The sequence below is a fragment of the Protopterus annectens genome, chromosome 11.part0 (assembly GCF_019279795.1).
Source record: "Protopterus annectens isolate FY-2018-M chromosome 11.part0, PAN1.0, whole genome shotgun sequence".
In the NCBI taxonomy this organism is placed as follows: Eukaryota; Metazoa; Chordata; order Ceratodontiformes; family Protopteridae; genus Protopterus; species Protopterus annectens.
Window position 1 is genome coordinate 322,681,400 of NC_056745.1, and position 23,822 is coordinate 322,705,221.

Genomic DNA, 23,822 nt, shown 5'->3' on the forward strand with positions numbered 1-23,822 from the left:
GAGCTCATGACATAGGCAGAACTCTGATGCCAAAGATATTTATAAACCCTTCTTTTTACTATGTAAGAAAAATAAAAACAGGCCTAAAGTCATCCATAAGCTACCAAGAGAAGCTATAAGCTCTATCCCTTTATTCAGTGCCTTATAGACGTTTGAGGGGAGATCTCTGTTTTACTTTCTGATGCCAAAGATATTTATAAATCCTTCTTTTTACTATGTAAGAAAAATAAAAACAGGCCTAAAGTCATCCATAAGCTACCAAGAGAAGCTATAAGCTCTATCCCTTTATTCAGTGCCTTATAGACGTTTGAGGGGAGATCTCTGTTTTACTTTCTGATGCCAAAGATATTTATAAATCCTTATTTTTACTATGTAAGAAAAATAAAAACAGGCCTAAAGTCATCCATAAGCTACCAAGAGAAGCTATAAGCTCTATCCCTTTATTCAGTGCCTTATAGACGTTTGAGGGGAGATCTCTGTTTTACTTTCTGATGCCAAAGATATTTATAAATCCTTCTTTTTACTATGTAAGAAAAATAAAAACAGGCCTAAAGTCATCCATAAGCTACCAAGAGAAGCTATAAGCTCTATCCCTTTATTCAGTACCTTATAGACGTTTGAGGGGAGATCTCTGTTTTACTTACCACATCATTAGGGACCAAGTTGTTCTGGACCTTCTGTATCTCCACAAGTCTAATATCTCCACCAGTACTAGAACCAGTGACCCGAGTCTTCACCAGCATGTAAATGAAACAGATTGCTGGGACAGGTTTATAACCCAGTACCTGTCAAACGTCCCGTGCGTATTAAGCAGTGCAACTCATTATCTTCCTTCAAACGTAACCTAGATCGGATGGATATTCAGAAACTTATTCTGGGATCGACTGATGTGGCCTACCTAAAGAAGGGAGGTTCATAGGATCATAGGAGGTTACTAGGCTAACAGCCCCAGGGCCCTTAACAAGCCTACCCAAGTTCAAACCGTGTTCCCAAGGGGTATCTGTTTCAAGCAGACACTAAAATCAGCACCTATTGCACCTGTCCGAGAGGGACATAGGTGGAAACCCCGGGGTGAATTTCCTGTTACCCATCCAATCTTCCAAATTACACTTAAATAGGGCCAATGAGGGGTTTTGTTTAAAATGAATAGGAAGCTTGTTTCAAAGGTGGGGCAACCTCTGTGAGACCTGTTTGCCCTGAGGGAGGATACTGACAAGGTGTCAATGGTTATAAAACCCAATGGCCTAAGAATAGCTATAAATATTTATTTATTGGGACCATTTATTTATTGATAATGAGATGAGGAGTTTATCTCATAGGTGACTACCCTTTAAGACCAGTTAGAACACACAAGGTTACAAGATTACATAGTTCAATCCACTTGCTGTGCAGGGTATGTTGCAGCACAATGGTTAGAGGTTTGTATTTTCTGCTGTGCACATCTCTAGTACTCTGCATTGAAAATGAAAGCATAACTGACCCCATCACAGATAAGATGATGGTATGTCAAGAAGGTCACTAACCTCAAGCCAGACCTAGCAAGGCATCTGAACAGCATTTTTGAATGAGAGGAACCTTTATCACTTCCCTCACCATACAGAGATTCTATACTTTTTTAATGTGGGCATTTCTGTGTCCGGCATTAGTGGCACATCAGATGCTTGCTGCAGGTGCAGACATGAGCTTCAAAAAAAAAACCTTACATGTAGCTTTGGGAGTGTAGAGAACTCCCACGGCAGAACCAGATTCTGTCTCTTTCCTTTGCAGAAATGATTTAATTGTTCTTGCTCTGCCTGGTCAGTTCCTTCTATAAGCAAAATGCTGAGTTGTGATATTATAAGCAATTTTTACAGCGAGTATTGTGTCTTTATCAGTAAATCTGCTGAATGGCTTTTGTGACAGGGAACAGCTACTTTTCAGTTCATCCAGTTTTGGGAATCTTTTTTTTTTTTTTTTTTTTTTTTTTGTAAATGAGTGCTTCCCTTAGCATTTAAGTGCCAAGAACTTGCATTAATCTTGCTTGTGAAGTGTAATCCTTGTAATGGGAATAGCGATAAACATCTGTCTGTGAGGATGGGAGTGAACTGCAGTATAAACATTTGCTTCCTGAATGGCTGTAATAAAACATGGCTGCCTGGTCAGTGGCTCATTCCCCACCCTTCTCATCTCCCACTCAAGTGTGAAGAATTTTATATTATTTCACCATTCCTCAGCCCCAGGGAAATATGTTTACTTAAGGCAGTCCTGCACCCTTTGTCTGCCTAGTATCTTTTTGTCTCCTATCTGGGGTTGAAGCGAGACATACAGATAGATAGCCCGTTTGGTTGCGGCATTGCTACAGTTTCATAAAAGCAGCTTCATTTGTTTGGAAGAGTTTATGTGTTTGTGAGCAGTGGGTGGGTAAGATGTTTTTTTTTTTTTTTTTTTTGCTTTCAAAAAATGTGCATTGAACTTTATTTTCAGTTTTATTTATATTTTAGCATTGGATTACCAGGGGAAGTCCAATTGGGCTACAGAGGTCCCTTTTCATTGGAGGCCCGGGGAGAAAGGCTCCGCAATACACACTGTACATCCAAGCAGATAAACACAGTATTGTATTACAAACAGAAAATATATACAAAAACAGACCAGGAGAAAATATATACAGTTAATTTAGCAGTAAGCAGTGTAGTCACGCAGTTATGAAGTGTCATATGTCAGTAAGCAACACATTTTAAGTATATGCACTATGGTAAAAGACTAATGTTAACAATTATGTGCATGTTACGTTAGTACTAATATCTATGGCCAAATTGTTTGTTTATCCATGCAGCATGATTGTTCATTTTCTAGGCTGTCCTAGGACTTGTAATATATTAAATGAGATACCATTTCTGACCCTTGCTGATTGATCTTGTTCCTGCTTACATTGTTATGATTACACAACTTTGGAGAAGGTAAATGTACAGTTAAGCTAATATCAAGGGCTTAGGCCAGTTTATGTAAAACTACCAAATTCACGTTTCCTTTAACGCTTATTCTTTTTTCTTTTCTTTTTTTGTTTTTAGTTTAACATGCATTTAATGAATTGCCATTATGTTATCTGGATACTATTCATCTTCCATTTTTTTTGGTTTTGTTCTACTCACTCCTACTGACTGTCGATTATCAGCTATGTCCCATTCAGTGGGCTCATTCATTCATCACCACTGGGGTGAGGGTCAGTCAGGAGGGACCATTATTCAGACAGCCATCCAGGTGCAGTCGGTAAGAGATGTGCAATAGGGTGTCTATGGAGGATGTACCCTCCCTTCTGCAAGGGGTATTCCCTCCAAGCAGCCCTGCCTCTCCCCTTTCAGCATGAGTGCTGGTTTCCCTGGTGTCTGTCAGCAAAAACATAGTGCCTGGTGTGCCACTAAGTGTGTGCAAACCCCTACCATTTCTGAGACAGATGAGTGGACCATGCCCTTTCACTCCTTCCCTTCCTGTGTGGCTCTTCTGTGGTTAAGAATACTAATCAAACTCTGGTCATCAGGGTCACAGCCAGATCTCCATCCCATTGTGCCAGAGAGCCAGACATGGTACTCATCTTCTTGAGGATTGCTGTAATGGTAAATTATAATGTTAGAGTTATATCAGACCTTACCTGTGTAATCGCCTAGGCTGAAATTCTGAGAACAGTGGCATCCTTCCCAATAGGTACCAACACAGGTGTGATGCTAGTATGCATTGATGTGGATATGTGCATGGCTGTCTGATATATCCCACATTGCTATAGTTTCTCTGAAGTTCATCTCCCCATATTGAGTGCCCATTTCCCACTCACCTTCAGAGAACCTCAAAGGTGCAGTTTTATTAAAACTTTTCTTTCATGGTCAGAGCAGAGCATGAAGCCCTGACTGCATCCCAGATGACCCAGGTTTATGGAGAGGAATGATGATAAGGTAAAAACCCTTCTCACCTCTTTCACAGGGAAGGGTATGGGGTATGTTGGGGTTACACTCAGCTCTAGCAGTAAAGTAGGAGGGTTGGAAAGAGGTGGCAGCCAAGTTGACACAATCAGGGATACATCAGTATATAGGTTGGTGTAGTTGCCTCATAGCACCATTGTATGTCCACTTTATGATGTAGCATGGCATGTCTGGGGATGAGGAGGGTAAAAAAAAACTCAGCTGGCCAAAGTATGAAAGCCCCTGCATTTCTAGTGTACTTCATACATAAGGTCATTACCATGCCTGATGGCTGAGGGATCTTCTGATTTGGAGAGGTGAGACCCCTCTGTTGAGGGGCCATGCTGAATGTATACCCTCAACAATGCAATGAGCATGTGAGCACTAAAGAGCGCAGAGCTATTTTATAGACCGATTTTGTTCTCTTATGTAGCTAAGTGTATCCTTGATGGGGTTTAGTTCGCGTTTATCCATCAACAAATGTAAATGCAGTTGACAAAAGGCCACTATGAACGTTTATGTGTATTGCATTTTCTATCTATGTACAGATCACAGTGTCAGCAGCTGCAAAGACAGTGGAAAGTTTGGTCAGGCTACTAAATTTCTTAGGCAAAAATCTGTACTTCAGCATGAGAAAAGGCTTTGGTCCCTGAAAAAGAAATCTAAAAGTAAATATCTGGTGGAGCCTGTTGATTTTGAGAAAGTTAATTAATTCAAAAAAGGTGGACTACTTAATAAATAAAACAAAAATCCTATAGACAGTAGATTCTTGAACTTCTCTTCTGATTTTTTCAGTGACAGAGTAAGGCATACCTGTGTTACTGCTGCTCAATATCAAGAAACAAAAGACAGTTGTAGCATTGCTGAGGGAACTTCAGCTGATGGTGTCTAAGCTCAAAAATCAGAAAAGCACCTTTTTCATTAGTGACTAAAGTTTCAAAAGTTTGGCTTCTCCAAGTTAATGTTGGTACTACCAAAGTCTGAGAAACACATCTTCTTGTAGAAGCACTTGAACATTTGCAGGTCTGTTTGCTTGCAGTCCACTTCCATCTTCTTTGATCGCTCTTCTGACTGGAAAAAAGTTATCAAATGAGATACATTGTAGTACTTTAGGACTGATGTATATGTTGACAGGATTGTTTTGCTTTTAGTTGCTGTAAAGTTGCATGCTCCTTAATTCCATGTTAAGGTAAATTTTGTCAGTTGAACGACTTATGTACCTGTGTGTGCCTTAGTGGGTAACCTTGAAGATGTACCACAATTGCTGTTAAGAATGGCTCCTATTATTTCATGTTTTAACAATGTTTGTAAAACTTTCTTTAACATGCTGTGGTGGGCTGAGACAGCATTTTTGTTATGATATTAGTGTTTGTATATTGTCTAATTTTCTACTACATATTTTCACATAAATGTGATGTATTTTGTTTGACATATGGTAATTGGTTGCTATAAATACCCTTCTGGATTAGTTTGTTCATTAGCTTCTGTTATTGTATTTGATTTTAAGGATTTCGTCTTACACCTTAAACATTCCTCTTCTTTTCATATACTGTAATTCATTCCTTGAACAGAAGTTAGTGCACTGACCCGTCATGTTTTGCAATCAGTATGCAAACCTGTATGCATGTTTTTGTCATGTATAAATAACTAGGGCTACTGACTGATCACATGCACCGTTGCCTGTAAGAGAATTCTACCTCAAAACACTAAAAGGAGTATGCACCATCATGGGATATATAAGGGAGACATGCACATACCTGCATCATCATGTGCAACCATGAGACATACATTAGTACCTACAGGGAAGGAAGACTGATAGAATTTCAGACCAGCAGACGATGCAGGCAAGGTGGGATATAAGCTAAGAAGTATGATTTACTGTTACAGTGACCACTTCTCAAAAGTCTAGTGTTATGGTAAATGTACTTCACACAGGTAACTGACAGAACTGGCAGTTTTCTGGAGATAATTTGCCATGTGTTGAAGCATGTGTTTCAGTTCATCAGAAAAGGAATGCTCAAAGGTGCTACCTGCACCTGTCATGTCCTTTGGGATTAGTAGAAGGTGTGTAGGTGGAAGGAGCTGAGACTTGCAGTTTTAGCAGAATTTTATAATGAAGGGGATTCAGTGTACTGACAATATTAATTTACTAATTTTGAAACATTTGCTTGAAAGCTGTATGGGATAAGGTTTAAGGATGTGTATGCAGCGTGTGTGGGTGGGTGGGTGAGTGCATAGAGGCATGCATTTGTGTATGTGTTTTTGTACCCTGATGTAAAAGTCAGACATGGAAGATGGAATTTCAGGCATCTCAGGAAACAAACTAGATAAAAAGGAGATATTAAAACATTCAGTGTCAAAGAGACATATAGTTACTTGGAGTAAAGAAGGCTAAATTTAGGAGAAAGCTGAAAAACTGACTTTTGCATGAGAAGGTTGGCAGATGCATAGGTCCATAGGTAGGTACTAGGCTATTGGCTCTAGGGCCTATATAAGCCTAGCCAAACGGTACCCTGGCTTTTGCCACCCAAGAAATTTATTTTCCTGCGCCCCTGTCAAGCAGAGCCACAGAAGTGATTCCCGGGGTAAATTTCCTATCTCTCATCCAATCATCAAGATTTTTCTTGAAGAGTGCTAATGAGGAGCTTTGTTTGATACAGATAGATAGTTTGTTCCAGAGTATGGGAAGTCTCTGGGACAGGAATCTATCCCTCCAGCATGTTCTGTTTATTGTGGTGACAAGGTTTAGGTCCCTAGAGCGTATAGCTCAGAGGGACTGGGATTTCTTTAAGTGGAGCATGTCCAACAGCTCTGGGTTTGACATAGCTTTGTATGTTAGGCAGATATGCGACAGAGTAAAGCTGGAGTTTTTTGAGACAGTCTGCGTAGGGCATCTGTTTGAGGCTGGTAATCCTCTTTGTGAGGTATTTCTACAGCCTTTCCAGTTGTTGTAGATGTCTTGTGAGGTACATACCAAAAGGGGTGTTGTACTCTATAATGGGTTTAATGTAGTGTCTTTTCTGTGGATTTTCAGAAGAAAACAATAATGACATTCAAAAATGCATGGACGTGGCACATTGACCCATTGTCACAGAGATAGGGCTTCTGTCTGCAGTGCTGGTAACCTAGGTTTCGCTACAGTCTGGAGGATGCACCCCAGTGGTTGGATATAAATTCTTTTCCATTAACCAGTAATGCAGCTGACAGAGCTTTTGTTTATATGAAGCCAAGCTTTTCTAAACCATTCATTCATTCATTGTTCGGTACCACCTGAACCTTGTTGAGGAACATGGGAGAGCCGGATCCTGTCCCAGCAAGCTACAGATATAAGCCAGAGAACCAGTTCTACATGGGATACCAGTCCATCTCAGGATGCACACACACAAACACACACATACACACTCAGTCACACAGACACACACACACGTGCACGCGCACACACACACACACACACATACACACACACACACACACACACACACACACACACACACACACACAAAGGTGTGCACATACACACACACACACAAACACACAGAGACACACTCACGCACAAAGGTGCACACACACACACACACACACACACACACACACACACACACACACACACACACACACACACACACACTCACACACACACACACACACACACACACACACACACACACACACACACACACACACACACACACACACACTTGCACATGCAGCAAGTAGCAGTTGTAAGGCACAGAACTGGTTCTGCATGGCACACCAGACCATCACAGACAAGAGTATAAAGATCTTGGCATTACAATAAGCAGCATATTAAAATATAAAGTCAAAAGTAAAGCAATGCATATCATCAGGCGCATTTTTTAAGAACTTCACTACATGGGGACAATTACTCTGTTGAAACTTCTTATGTCTGATCAATATGAAACTACAACTCCCTGTTTTTCTTGTAATAGGTATGATTTGTTGATTTTGGAGAACATATAGAGAAAATTCACTAAAATAATTACAACTTGTAAGTCTTTTAGATACATACAAAAAATTCTATGCTTGTTTCCCCCCTTTCCTGTAACTAGTCTAGTCCAGATACAGATTTGCTGTATCCTGGACTGTTTGTAAGCTCCTGAGCCCCCCAAGCCTGTGTTGGAGGGAAGCCTGCTAGCTTATCAGTGGGAGTGGTAAGCACTAAGTAACCTATCTACCACATAAGGAGTGATTTCTGGCCCAGAACTTGTAGTTATTGGCCGTTTGGGCAGTTTTTCGTTCTCTCTCAACTTTCTGATTTAAAAGTCCGCATTTGCACTTGTTTCCCCCCCTTTCCTTTAACTAGTCTAGTCCAGATACAGATTTGCTGTGTCCTGGACTGTTTGTAAACTCCTGAGCCCCCCCCCACCAAGCCTGTCTGTGTTGGAGGGAAGCCTACTAGCTTATCAGTGGGAGTGGTAAGCACTAGGTAATCTATCTACCACATAAGGAGTGGTTTCTGGCCCAGAAATTGTAGTCATTGGCTGTTTGGGCAGTTTTTCCATCTCTCTCAACTTTCTGATTTAAAAGCCCGCATTTGCACTTGTTTCCTCCCTTTCCTGTGACTAGTCTAGTCCAGATACAGATTTGCTGTATCCGGGACTGTTTGTAAGCTCCTGAGCCCCTCAAAGCCTTTCTGTGTTGGAGGGAAGCCTTCTAGCTTATCAGTGGGAGTGGTAAGCACTAGATAGCCTATCTACCACAAGAGAAGTGGTTCCTGGCCCAGAAATTGTAGTTTATTGGCCGTTTGGGCAGTTTTTCCAATTCTCTCAACTTTCCAGTTTAAAAGCCCCCATTTGCGCTTATTTCCCGCCTTTCCTGTAACTAGTCTAGTCCAGATACAGACTTGCTGTATCCAGGACTGTTTGTAAGCTTTTGCATGGTGCCAGAGTCTGCTCTTCAATTTTTCCCTTAGATCTACTAGTTCTCTCCTCTCCTGCACTTATACTAGATTATTAGTCTAGCACTTTACCAGACTTCTTGTAGCAATTATTGTAGCACACAAAACTTCTACCAGCACTAAACATTCTACACGGAAACAGATCCAGTACTTATTATCAATGCCCACCCCGCCAGGCATGTCTAAAGGTCAGTTCCCTGTGCTTTCTCCTATTAACCTGGTGAACTTCGGCTACCTGAGGCAATGTAGCAACTGTCTCATGTACACCGACAACCCTCTCCTCTTACCTTCCAACACTCAGACTTGCAAGAGATGCACTTATATATCCAAATTGGAAGCCATGCACTCTCCAGGCAAGACCAGAATAGCTGGTCAAGAGGAGAAGGTCAGCACTTGCACCACACCACATGGAACACATAGCCCTCCAGAACATATACCAACAATGCCTTCACATGAAAACACAAACCACACACCCACTGTCATGGAGGTTCTCAATAAAAATTTACCCAAGCAGCAGAGACCTCCAAGGCAGAAACACACTTGAACACCACAATACAACACTAATCACGAGACACATAACTCTCCTAAACAGTGTGCCACTCAACCAAAGCCCCTAAGGCAAAACAGCATGCCCAACATACTAGTCATAGGTGACTCGATAGTGACGCACACTGATGTCCCACTCACTTAGGTTGAATAAGGAGAAAGTAACAGTTAGCTGCCTGTCAGGTGCCAGACTCCACCACATAACGCACGCACTCAGCTCCCTCAACAACTGGTACAAATATAATTCTGTCATTGTATATGAGGGTGTGAATGAACTGAGATGTACCTCCCTGGACTACATGGAAAGAGATTTGGAGGAGCTTTCGGATTATGTAGCCCAGGCGGTTATGACCCTAGCCCTGAGCAGCATCCTACCATCACCCAGAATGATACCACATTACATGCAGAAAATGATTGATTTCAACAATTGGATAAGTTTCTGGTGTCATTCTATGTTATTCTAAGGGGATCCAGTACCTGTCTGCCTGGGATGACATGATTGACAGACCTCAATGTTTTCCAGAGATGGCCTGCATCTGTCACCCCTGGGCTTCCGGATACTGGCCAAGGCTCTTGCAACCCCTATAGTGCCTTTTTTAGGTGGTGTTCCAAAGACCAAATTACCACCGTAACAGCTACAAGCAGATGCAATCTGATGGTCATGCTGCTCAATGCTAAAAGTCTAAATCTCAAAATGCGCTCACTCAAAGCACTCCTTAAAGTGGAGAACATCAACATTTGTGCTGTAACAGAGAACTGGTTTAAGGCAGCAGAAAGCACCCCTGCACTACCAGGCTATAACTCATTTCACACCTTTCAGCCCCAGAACTTGGACCGAAGTTCCAAAGACAGTGGTGTTTCCATATTCATAAAGGATGCGCACACCTCCAGACTGGTAGCCAACATAACGCATCAAAGATACTTCAGGTGCAGCTAACATTGGGTAAGGCAGCAATTCAGGTCATAGCCGGCTGTAGGTCCCCAACCATGTCTCAATACTCACACTGCACATTCCTAAGCATCCTGGAGAATATTAGGGTCCAACCTAACACTCTCTTACTAGGCCACTTCAACTACCCCTCCATTAACTGGGTAAACTATTCATGTACCAATACACTTGCCCAACATTTCCTGGAGTTTATTAATTCCAATGCCCTGGACCAGCTCGTTCTTACCCCCACTAGAGGTAACAACATCTTTGACCTGGTCATTACTAACATGGGTGACCGTTGCTCTACATCAGTAGACAACTACTCCCTGGTTAGATCCGACCACAAACTAATCACCTTGGAAATCCACATCCCTCCCACCCTCCCCCGCAAAGGTAACCACCATGAAAAACTTCTCCAAAGCTAACTTTGGGCTCCTAAAAACAGAGGTGGCTAACTTCACAGCACTCATGCAAATAGAGAATAGTTGTGTGACCGCAGAATCATACACCAATGCACTGAACAGAAAAGTACACAAATGCATGGATCTCACCATACCCAATACAACCAAGATACTCTCCTCCAAAAAAAGGAAGCTAATCTGGTGGTCCCCTGCCATAAACAAACTCTACAATAGAAGGAGGAAACTGATGCAGAATAAAGTGAAGTCCCAAGACTGGAAAATCTCCCTTATCAGCTTCAACAAAAAGTTGAGATCCCTCATCAAGTCCTCTAAAGATAGCTATGAAAACAGAATTGCAGCAGATAGTAAAGACAACCACAAGGCCTTCTATCGTTACATAAAGAATCTCCACGGCAATACCCAGATTTGCTCTGAGCTACTGCACAATGGTATCTCCTCTACCAAGCCAACAGATATTGCCAGTATAATGGCCGACAGAGTCAGTGCCAACTTTACCCCCCCCCCAAAGGACAAATCACAATACCAGTAGATTGCCAGGCACCCAAATATTACTACTGCACAGGTTAAAACAGCACTGTCCAAGGCCAAGAATACAGCTTCTATAGGACCTGACAATAACCCTGGTTGTGTTTTACATGAACTACAGAGTGAACTGGCACCTCACCTGTATGCCCTGTTCAATCACAGCCTCACCTCAGGTTTTGTCCCTACCGAATGGCGCATTGCTGCAGCCATCCCTCGCCACAAAGGAGGAGCGACTACAGACCCTGGGAATTATCGCTCCATTAGCCTGACGCGTCTGATATGCAAAGCTTTGGAACGCATCATTATGGACCTAATAAACAAGGATATAGGGAATCTCCACACTCTGGATCCCACACAGTTTGGTTTTATGAAGGGTAGATCATGCCTGTCCAACTTGGTCGACTTCTTTGAGTCAGTCAGCAGAGCTGTGGATGAAGCGACTTCAGACCCTGGGAACTATCGCCCCATTAGCCTGACGAGTCTGATATGCAAAGCTATGGAACGCATCATCATGGACCTAACAAACAAGGATATAGGGATCTCCAAACTCTGGATCCCACACAGTTTGGTTTTGTGAACGTTAGATCATGTCTGTTCAACTTGGCCGACTTCTTTGAGTCAGTCAGCAGAGCTGTGGATGAAGGCAAGATGGTTCATATAGCCTACCTTGATCTGGCCAAGGCTTTTGAAAACATTCCCCACTTAGGAATCATAGAAAAACTCACCAACCTTGGCATCAACCCCTATATCACTAGGTGGGTTGCAAATTGGCTCACAGATAGAACCCACAGTGTGAAAGTAGCTGACTCCAAGTCAGACTGACGACTAGTCACAAGTGGAGTTCCACAGGGTTCGGTCCTGGGTCCTCTCCTGTTTGTTGTTTACTTTTCTGAAGTCCAGGCCAACATGAAGGGACTCTGGCTGACAAAGTTCGCAGACGCTTGCAAGTTGGGAGCTATTATTAACTCCCCAAGTGATGCTGACATCCTGCAGAATGGCTTCACTGAGACCAACAACTGGTGTCAGAACCATGGCCTTAAGCTCAGTGCCAAAAAATGTGTCGTCATCCCCTTTGGGAAAAACCCGGTTCCCATGAATTACCACATTGATGCTAGTCCACTGAACACAGAAGGTGTTATAAGAGATCTGGGAACACAGGTTGACAGCAACCTCTCTTTTGATGACCACATTGCCACTGTGATCAGAAAGCCCTTCTTTGTGGCACATCTCATTACTAAGGGTTTTGCATCCAGGAAGAAAGAGGTCATTGTCTCCCTCTACTCTTCCCTCATTAGGCCAATCTTTGAGTACAATGCCCCATTTGGCATGTACCTCACTAGACACCTGCAGCAACTAGAGAGGCCACAAAAGTACCTCACAAAGATGATCCTAGGCCTTTAAACACTTGCCCTATATGGACAGACTCAAAAAACTCCAACTATTCCCTGTATCATATCGCCCACTTAAAGGCAATTTCTGCTTGACTTACAAAGTCATGTCTGACCCAGCTCTGTTAGAAATGCTACATCTAAAGAAATCCCAAACCCTCCACATTACATGCTGCAGAGACCTCAACCTCATTACCACAATCAATAGAACATGCTGGATGGACAGGTTCATAACCCAGAGACTGCCTATGCTATGAAACAGACTTCCCATACATGTCAAGCAGAGCACCTCACTGACCCTCTTCAAGAGAAATCTTGATGATTGGATGGTAAACAGAAAATTCACTCTGGGGATAACTCCAGTGGCTCTGCTCGACAGAGGCACTGGGAACTAAGGTCGGGTGGCACAATATCAGGGTAATTGTATGGCTAGGCTTGTAAAGGCCATTAGCCTAGTACACACCTATGAACCTATGAACCATACCAGACTTGAATTTCTTGGCCTATAGTCAATCTGTAGTGCATAGAGCATGGTGGTTACACTCCAATATTTGGAAAAAGACAAATCAGTTAAGCATTAGAGTGGTGCAAAACTTGACCTTAAATGTTAAGCATCCTCTGCTTAAGTTAAGGTCGAGTCTAGCACTACAATTTAAAATGGCCAGCACAGCCAGTAAATGAATAAAAGATTTGGTTCTGCCAGCTGTGAACACTGATAAGGCATCCCTTCCTCTTACAAACTTAGAAAGTGGCTAGAATAACAAGAAGAATGCTCACCTGCATTTTCTCTGAAGGATATGAGCTTGGAAACTCAAATTTATGTCACTCTTCATTGAGTTCAATCCTCCGAGATTTGTCTGAAACCCACAGACTTTATGAGGAACAGACCAAACAAATGTGGCAAAAATCTGGACATTGTGGGTAAATCTGGATAGTTTAGAGACATGGCAAGGTGAGCGTAAATGTAAGAGAGTGTGTTACATTCTCTTTCTGACAGCACTCTCTAAGTGACTAACTGATTCATGGCTTTGAAGGCTGGCGCAAAATACTCAGCATTGTTTTACTTGTTGTTTTTTCCATGTAACAGATAAAGCTCCATGCACATCATTATTGACTTTCCGATCATAACCTTTAACTATGTGTTTTTGATGTAAATGCCAAGATTCACCTTTCAAGCTTCACTCCAGGTGAATTTGTTGGCATCCATGTCGTGAACACATAATAAACAGGTTACGATGGCTGACCTGATCATAATCCTCTGTACACTCCACATTCAGGGCACGACACACTGATAAAGTCATGGCATAATTGAATATAGACCTTCTTCAAACAAAACTTTCATCAAGAGAAGACTGTTTTGCCTTCAAGATGGATAGATGTTGAACCTCAATAAGGGCAAAATGTATTTCTTGTTCCGTGGTTTGTCTATGGAACACACTGACATGAATTGTGAGACAGAGCGATTCGCTAAATACCTTAAAAAAACAAACAAAAAAATCACTCCACTGCTAGATACAGCCTTTGGTTTATTCTTTGAATGCAGAGTCTGCATTTTAAATGGTTTTATTCTCGATATGCAGTTATCCATAAATTAAAACACTGTCATGGGATGCAAATACACAGAAGCACCATCTGCACACTTTTTATACTGGGATAATGTAGAGACTCCAGTTCAACAAAAGACATGTTTTTGGGAAGTCAGGTGAAATTGGAGCAGCTGGTAAAAACTCACACATAGCAGCCAGTGGAGATGGCACTCAAGACAGAAACCCAAGCTGAAGAATTGAGAGCTGTGAAACAACAGTGCTAACTACTGAAGCGTTTTGCCACTTGCTTTTCTTTCTGGTCAGTAATGCTTTTTAATGTAACACTGTACTTTTGCTTTACCATTTGTTAAGTAATCTGAGGTATCATGACTTTGTGATTCAGATATGAGGGCTATTCCTTATGAACACAGACTGAGACTGAAATAGGTCCAGTGGGATCAGTGCTCTACCCATTTCATAAATTCAAAATAAAATAAAACTAAAATAAACCACACACTGTGCATTTACAGACTATAGAACTATGTAGGTTTTTAAGTGTCTTTCAGCTTTTCCTGGTTAGGGGTCACCACAGTGGAACTCTGGTCCACTAATAATTTGCAGTGAATTTTTACAGTGTCGAGTTGTCAGCCCGGTGCCCAGCCTTCAAAGAAGGCACACCCATGCACCTACCTGCATCTCTTTAAACTCACTCGACAGCAGGGAGGACATGCAGACTCCACACAGAATGTGCTCCAGTCGAGAATTTAACTGGAGAACCTCTTGTTGTGAGGTGACAACGCTAACTGCTGCACTACCGCAGCCTCTATAGAACTATGTATGTAAAGGCCACAAATAAGAAACATTTCTTGTTCTTGACTGCTGTTTATCTCCTGGACATCTTTAGGCTGTCTGTGCATGGAATGGTGATTGCAGTGACTGCTGCTTTGCATGGAAACTACTGAGCTAAACATAAAGTGTGCATGTTAAGACAAAATACAAGGATTGCTGTCAGATGCAAAGGGGCTTACAGTCTAGTTGGGACTTGGGAGAAAGAAGCTGCACTAAGTGTAGCCCAGCTGGACTCTCTTCCATGAAGCAGTAAAGGAATCTTTGAGGCACCCTTCAGCTTCCCTAGATTGGACATTGTTTGCTGTAGTTTCATCGCTGCACTGCGCTGCACAGGTCCCTGGTCCTGTAAAAGGGGAGCTATTCTATTCCTCATGATCTTTTATGTATAGACAACTCACAATAGATTTGGCAGCATGCACACTAAATGTACATCAAGGAGATTATGTAAACCATGTATCACATACCAACTTTGGCATGGTTTCTGTGGTGTGGAGTTTGTTTCCCTTTGCACACAATACTTGATAAATATGGTATAGGTAAGTTAAGATAAGTAAAAAAAAAACTGTAAGATATAAAATCATATGAAAAGACTGAAGTTTCTGCAAGTCCTAGTACATTTCGGAATTGTTCTTGGCAGAATAGTTGCCTAGTACTAGCCCATGTTCATATTCCAGCTGGTGCACTTAACTTCCACATTGCATTTTGGTGTAGTGTTTGATGTTACCTGACAAATGGGAAGGATTGTTACTCTGAGTAACCATGGTTTCTGCATTACTTGTGGTAAATCTAGGTGATCATTCAGGACACTTGCTGCAATGTGTAATTGTTTGAATTAAAGATAAGCACAGATGTTGCAAACAGACTCCTTCTTGTATGTGCAAAACCGCTCATCCTTGTAGCACAGTGCCTGTGTAAAGAACTAAGTATACTAAACAACAAATGATGCAAAACCATAACAGCAGTAAAACTAAAAACGGAAAAGAAAGTGCTGTAACTGCATGGTTTTCACTTAAAAACAGATGGTGTTAATATATTCACAGTAAGTGCTTTTGTTTAATAAAATAGATTTCTTGTTTTTTTTTTTCATTAGACAAATATGCTTACCGTGGATATAGTATTTATTTATTTATACATACATGAATTTGTATGTATGTATTTGTGTATAATGTTTGTTAATTGGAGTAGAGCACTGATCCCCAAGGACCCATTTCAGCCTTAGCCTGAGTGTCCAGTGGTCTTCACAAAGAACGAAATAAAAAATTATAGTCATGCATTAGAGAACAAAACGTAGGCACTCACTTGTGCTGCCGAGTTCTAGTATAATAGAAGCTCTTTCATAGTAGCACAGATATTGACATGGAGAACATAAAGTAGGTGACAATTATTAAATGCGGTTTATAGATATCAACCTTGGTTGTAGAAGGCATAGGTTCATAGCCAAATACTAGGCCATCAGTCTGCAGACTATTACAAGCCTAGCCAATAGCCAGCATAGGTTAATAGCAAATACTAGACTATTACAAGCCTAGCCAATGGCCAGAGGTGAGAATGAAGCCCTGTAGTAGTGCTAGTATCCCTGAGGTAAAGAGCTTAACCATTACACAAACCCCTCCCCATGGCAGTAGAGAAAGATGAATAGAGAGGTATGGAGCATAAGGAACGTGGGCAACACTGGAGACAGTTAGTGGGGTGGAGGGTGAGGTATGAGAGGTGGATAGGCAAGGCATGGTGGTTGAGACTGCAGCTGAGCTGGTCACAAACATTAGAAAGAGTCAAAGATGTAAGTATAATTAAAGAAGATCTTATTGTTATTTGTGATATTTTGTCATATGGGAAGCAGTGGTGTTTGACATTTTTTGTTCATTGATCCTTAATGTTTTTTTCTAAAATGGAGATATTTATCTCAGTCACTCATCTCAGGGGGAAGGGATTGTCAAACTTAGGGCCCAAGACTAAAAAGCTATAGTTACTGTATGTTTTGGTTGAGGTGGATGATGAGGAGCAGGGGCTTGGATTGGATGTAGACTCTTTCTCATGTAGTGAATCTACCAGAGAGATAGGCAGAGGTATTTTGAGTAAGAACCTTGAACAGAAGACAGATGACTGGGGGCTGTAGTCTTTGTTGAATGGGTAGCTAGTTTTTGTTTTGTAGAAATGGGCACTGGTGCTTGGTCTGGGGGATATGTAGCAGTAAAAAATATCTGTTAAGTGAGAACCAGTCATTTGTAGCAGAGATTTTTGTGTAATGACTAAATCTGCCAAGAGTTTGGTTTATTTCTGTTTTTCTTTCTTTGTATTTGTGTATTTAAACTCTTGAAAGAAAGTCAATAGGCTGTACTTTAGTTTACTGTGAGTCAGAGGACAGGTAGGTTACTTAGCAGTTCCAGAACTTGAAAAAAATTGCCAGATGGTCACAGGACATCACTTAGAACCTATTAAGCAAACAGAAAATAAATAAATGAAGTGCTTAAAGTAGCAAGATACTAACATTTTGTTTCATTTAATGCTGTGATGTTAGTCTTTCTTACTCCCTTTTTATTTCCCAACAGATTGCAGATTTCGGCCTGTCCAATTTGTACCACAAAGACAAGTTTTTGCAGACTTTTTGTGGGAGTCCCCTTTATGCTTCTCCAGAAATTGTGAATGGACGGCCTTATCGAGGACCAGAGGTCAGTACTGCATTGTGAGTGCATTATGAACCTGGAGAAGCTGCGATATCTAAAAGTTGTCCTGATGCTTGATGATAAGTGCAAGGCATTGCTTTTAATGCCAAGTTAATGCAGTGTCTGCTGACAACTGAGAATGGGATATACTTCAGTATACTTTAATGGAGTACAGTACTGCTTTGCAGAAGATGTGTCTTCTGCTATTACTGTTTCAGCTGTAAATATGGTGTATTGAAGTGTGTGTGTGTGTGTGTGTGTGTGTGTGTGTGTGTGTGTGTGTGTGTGTGTGTGTGTGTGTGTGCGTGCATGCGATTGTGTGCGTTTGTACACACTTATTTTCTTGTCCTTTCATTTTTTTTTTGTTTTAAATTAGACTGAGTGCTTCTCAGTTCAGTATTTTAAAGGACAGTAAAATGGAATTTTGTGTACAGTTCTGATATCCAAAACTACATCTCCCAACAGTATGAGACTGAAAAATAGTTGTAAAGTAATGGGCTGGTTGTCTGACATTAATGTGATTTGGTCTGCTTTTCTACCATTTTTACAATGTAATGCATATAAAAACACTTGAAGAGGCTGATTTTTTGTCATAACATTCCTGCAGTGGTTAGTGGAGTAGAAACACTTGCATGACCTAATAAAGGCTTCTCAAGGAACTCACCAAGAGAACAGTAGAATTAACATGAACAAACTATCTGATTAGAACCATGTAGTTTACCATGTAGCAAGTAATCAAATGTTTATGCCAGAGTTTTGATAAGAAGTATTTCATAAAGGATTATGTGTGAGAACTCTGCAGGGATCTTAATGGACGTTTATTAACCTTCCAACTTCATGATTGAACAAGTCTTTGCTTTTCTAAGCATCTCTTCCCACTTGGTGTTTGTAAAAGGTATGCACTATTTTTAATTTAAATTTGGTACAGTACTGCTAGGTGTCTTAAGCCATCTATCACACATGTCAGATACGTGCAAGTGCTTGCTAGCACTGTTTCCTTTGCCCTCATGTTCATCCTTGCTTGATACATGATTCTTCATATGTCAGGTAGTTCATTTGCTTGTAACAGGATTTCTTCAACACCTCTTGTGCCACCATTTGGTCTGGAATTGAGGAGTGTCAGGTTTGCTTGGATACATGTGCAGTATGCAGATTTGTCCCTATCCTCAACGTGCACCTTAACTCACTGCACTTTAGGTTGCAGACCTCCTGAAATATCTTTCAGGTCTGCAACCTAACCTGAATTGATCTGAGCAACAGATTCTCTGGCCTCCCTGTCCACCCTGTGGTGCTTTTTGAGGATCCTGTATTCATCACATGTTGCTAACTATGCAGACCTTTTTTTGCCTGGGTGAGGTCTTCACAACAGTCATTGTGATGTGGTGGATCTTCTCTTTAAGCTTTTCCTACTAAACATGTGGTGATACATACCACTGTGGGCCCAGTGCACCTGCATGAGCAGAAGCTTGTCTATTGGAGTCTTGCATTAGTGATCCAGCCTAAGTCCCAAGTGATAATGTTGATAAGGTTGATACCCCTGTGAACAATCCAAAACAGAAAGAAGAAAAGGTTCAGACACAGCTACTTCATCTTTCCTTGCCTTCCTCGTTACCAGTTCTATTTGTGTCCCACATTCATTTTCAGACATGGGTCATCAGACTTTTGACAGATTTTTTTTTTAATGAATGGCTTATTATTGAGGAGTGTCAGGTTTGTTTGGATACATGTGCAGTATGCAGATTTGTCCCTATCCTCAACGTGCACCTTAACTCACTGCACTTTAGTTGGCAATCTGCTTCCTGTCAGAATGCATTAACTGTAGAATTTTTAAATTAGCAGTTGTTGCATAGCATTCCTTTACTTGCATCGGAAAACTCCACCCTAAGATGCAATCTGTCTCTTCCCTTCTTATTCAGTTTACTTGACAGAGTTTAAAAACTTATCATTTTTTTAGAGTTTATTTTCTTGTTGTTATTCTGTTCCTAAATGTCATCATATTATTTTATTTATGTTGTTGTGAATTTTTGGTTAATTTTTCATTTATCTGTACATAATTGCTGGTACATTTTGTTTTTTTCTTGGTTATTCTCTGTCATGCTGGATCATCGCTGTGGTTGAAAAATGTCCCTCAGATCATCTCCCCTGTCAGTAAATTAAAAAGAAATCTGCTGTTACTTTTAAGTACTGCAGAAAGATCTGCTGCATTGCCAACACTCTTCAGCTTATTCTTAATGTAGTCATTTGTTGACTAGGTAAGCAAACTGATGCAGATGGACCTGTTTCATGTATGACTTGGAAAAAAAAAATCATAGACACATAATTTAAGTGTAAATCAGTAACATATTAACACTTTTATCAGGAGTTGCAAACAAATCACAAAAGACTGCAAGTATGTAGAGTCATAGTGCTTTCTTATTGCCTTCCTAAATAGAAATGACTTACATTGAAAACCAAATATGGAGAAGGTAGTGGGAGCTCTGATTTATTGTGTAATTTTGTTTCAAAATATAGGTGCAAATGACAGGAAGAACTTTTGAAAGATGATAACCTGTGATAAGAAATGGAAAGACCCTATGAGAGAGAAAGAGATAGAGAGAGTAGTGTGCATAGTGGAAGGGGATTAGACTTCCTGGATGAGCTAAGGATTCACAGTGGCTAAGGAAATTTTAGACTGAACAGATGTGGGGCAGTAGTTAAGATCATGTAGCATGTAGCTAGGGGAGGAGATGTGCTAATGTAATTGAGAAGTACACAGGGTACTTGATGAACCAAAGAAAGATAACACACTGCTGTCCCACCAATGGGAGTAGCTGTAAGAATTAGATCACTTTACACTGGTGATGACATGGCTGTCCCACCAATGGGAATAGCTGCAGAACTAGATCAATTTACACTGGTGATGTCATGGCTGTCCCAACAATGGGAGTAGCTGCAGAACAAGATTTCCTGTAGAGCTAGATCTCATTTTATAAATGTATTAAAAGTGTCTATACTATGTAGTCATGGCCAGATCATTTCTTGTCCTTTTGGCTAGGTGCAAGAACTGTTTCTGAATCATAGCTGGCCTTCACCATAGAACACTGATCAAACTATTGCCACTAAAGTAACTGCCTTAATGTCTGGCTCTAGATGTCAGGAGCCGTGCAAGGCAGTATAGCCTTATGCCAGCTATGGACAGGACCTGAAGCCTTTTTATACGAATGCTTTTGTGTAATGCATATGAAATGCAGCAGGTGCGGTTTATATACTTCTGTTCCAAATCTTGCAAATAAACATTTATACTCTCCAATCCAAATAGTGATCTGTCACTCCAACCTGTCTCTTTCCTCTGAATACCTGTGTCAACACAAAAAGCTACCAGCCTAATATTTCTCTTAGCCACCCCCATGTTGCTACCATGTTTTCTTACTGTCTTATCTCTTACACTACTGTCACATGCTACATCCTAGCATCACCCTTTCCACATTCACAACTAGCCTTCTACAGTTTACACACTCAGGCCCTTAACACAACCATAGTGTAAGTATAGCCTGCACCTTATCTAACACCTCTTGTATCTACCGTTTTAGAAACAAATGCCAATGGTTAAGTCCCACTCAGCATAAGCCAATATCAAGGTACAAAACCAAATATAAATGGCTCTTTCAAGTCCTTCACAGAGTACCAGCCCTAATATAAGTGGAGACATCAACTCCAACCCAGCTCCAGTAAACCTTGCAGACTCCTCACTCACCCTCTAACCTTTCACCCCTTCCACCACATCAAGCCCCACAAAACCTACAAGCCTTTAATTCCTTAACATAAATGTCTGACTCATATGTGGTAAAATACCAGAATTTCATACCTGGTTATCCTTTCACTGCCCAGATATAGTAACTGTAACTGAGACGTGGTTAAAACTAGATGTAAGAGATGAGGAAATCTTACCGCCAGGATATAGCAAACTTAGATTAGATGGGAAAGAGAAAAAAGAAGGATGGTCAGCAGTACTGTCAAAAATAATCTAGTAATGGCACCTTTTTCAGTCAACCCTCCTTCATATTAACAATAGAGGACTTCTGAGCTCAATCCTTAAGCTTAGAGTCACAAATGTGTATGTGTTATTGCAGTCATTATCCCTCCTGGCAACAATATTAGTACCACCAAAGAACTCTTCTCTTGGGTATCTATGAACATCTCTCAAGAAACGCAGTACTATTGGATAATTTTAATTTAATATTGACTGGCTTACTTCAAACTGTGACCCCTCCCACCATCACAAACATATGTGGCATCACACAACTCGTCTGTATACCTACTCACCATAATAAAACTAGTACAAGACAATCTCTTACTGACCGTATCTTTACTATGTCTCCCAACAAAGTAATCTCCTTAGCCATTTTATCAGATTCACTTAGTGACCACATCCCAACTTTCACTATATGAAATTATAGCAACTTGTGTAAATAAGACCACTGCAACCAGGTAAGAAATCTTAAATCCTTCCAAAGAGATCATTTATTACTAACTTAAAGTAATATGGAACCTCTTAAAAACGCCACTCCTAGAAGAAGTTGCTTCTGAATTTAATAGAATATTTTAGCTGTTCTGATTGAACTTGATCCTTTCAGAACTAAAAGAGCCAATGTCAGTCTAACACCTTGGCCAACCAAAAAAACAAAACAACTTGTGAACCAAAGACATAAGGCCTGGAAAAACTGGTTACAAGATCAAACTCAGGCTATCCTACATCACTATTTGCAGCTCAGAAATAAGGTAAACTATGAGATTAAAACAGATAAAAAATATTACTTCACAATCTCTCAAAAATCAGATGAGTGCAACCCAAAACATTTTGGTCAGTCATAAATCACCTCTAAAACATGTACACACCACACAGCTTGCACCATCCATAGGCACCCAATCAAGTGGCATAGCAAGTCAGTTCAGCACTCATTTTACACAAACTGTAGCATCTCTAATCAATCAAAATACTCCTAGCTGTCCACTCCTGAAGTAGACAACGGTGACAAAAAAAAAATCAAACCTGTCTACATTCTACATTAAGAAATGTCTTCTCAAGCTAAAACAAACCACTTCAGCCCCATATAGTCTACCAGTTGAATATATCAGGATGGTAGGTGACACCTTAGGATATCTACTTTCCATCTTTGTAAATATATGCTATATCCATCACAAATGATATGTCTTTACATTGTGGAAAATATCTTACATCTTACGTCTACATAAAGGAGACACCTTCACAGACAGTTCAAACTATAGAGCAATAGCTATTCTATACCCCCTGCCCAAGATCCTAGAGGAATGTATTGAATCCCAGCTGCTCAATTGCTTCACTGAAAATGACCTCTTATCACAATCTCATCACAGTTTTCACCCCACCACAGTACCACTACTTCCCTTCTCAGTTTTATCTACACTGGCAAATTACATAGAAATGCAGGCAGCATGGCATCTGCACTCTTCCTACACCTATCAAAAGCATCTGATTTGGTATCCCACCCAAGGTCTGAGAGAATCTCTTCCTTAGTGCTCTCTCTAGCTCGTCACTCACACAGTTACAGAGTTACCTATCCAGTAGGTGAAGCAGTTGAATGTCAAAATTAATTGTTGTCCTGTCTGCTTATGTCTGTTGGTGCTCTGCAAGGGTCTGCCCTTAGCCGGTTACTTGTATTTGTAAATGATCAGCTCCCAGTAAGTATGCATGGATCCATAGTCCAGTTTGAGAATGATCCCACCTTCTCACAGTAAGTAGGCTTGGCTCCATAGTCCAGTATGAGAATGATTCCACCTTGATCTGTTCTGCCCAAATCCAGGAAAAATGAAAAGAAACAACCCAAGATTTATTCACCTCCATAGAAACATGGCTAACAGATTGTGAATTATTTCTAAACCATAAAAAAGAAAACCAATTGTATTCACTCCAGAACAAATGGTTGCACAAAAATTACTATTCAACATTACCTTATCAAACAGTACAGAATTGAACTTATTCATATCAAACATTTTTGCATAATTGTGAATGAAAACATGAAATGTGTCCTTTACATAAAATAGGCAGTCAAAAAAACAGCTGCCTATATAGGACCATGTCTAACTGATAATGCTAGAAAGCACATTGC

The 23,822-nt window shown here is 40.7% G+C and overlaps 1 protein-coding gene across 1 annotated transcript in view; it reads left to right on the forward strand.

Annotated features, from left to right (window-relative positions):
• The window catches only part of NUAK1 (NUAK family kinase 1), a 308,401-nt gene that overhangs the window by 246,075 nt on the left and 38,504 nt on the right, over positions 1-23,822 (forward strand). Inside the window, exon 5 of the mRNA XM_044087825.1 lies at positions 17,584-17,703. Coding sequence (XP_043943760.1) covers positions 17,584-17,703 — 120 coding nt within the window. The remainder of the gene's footprint in view (positions 1-17,583; positions 17,704-23,822) is intronic.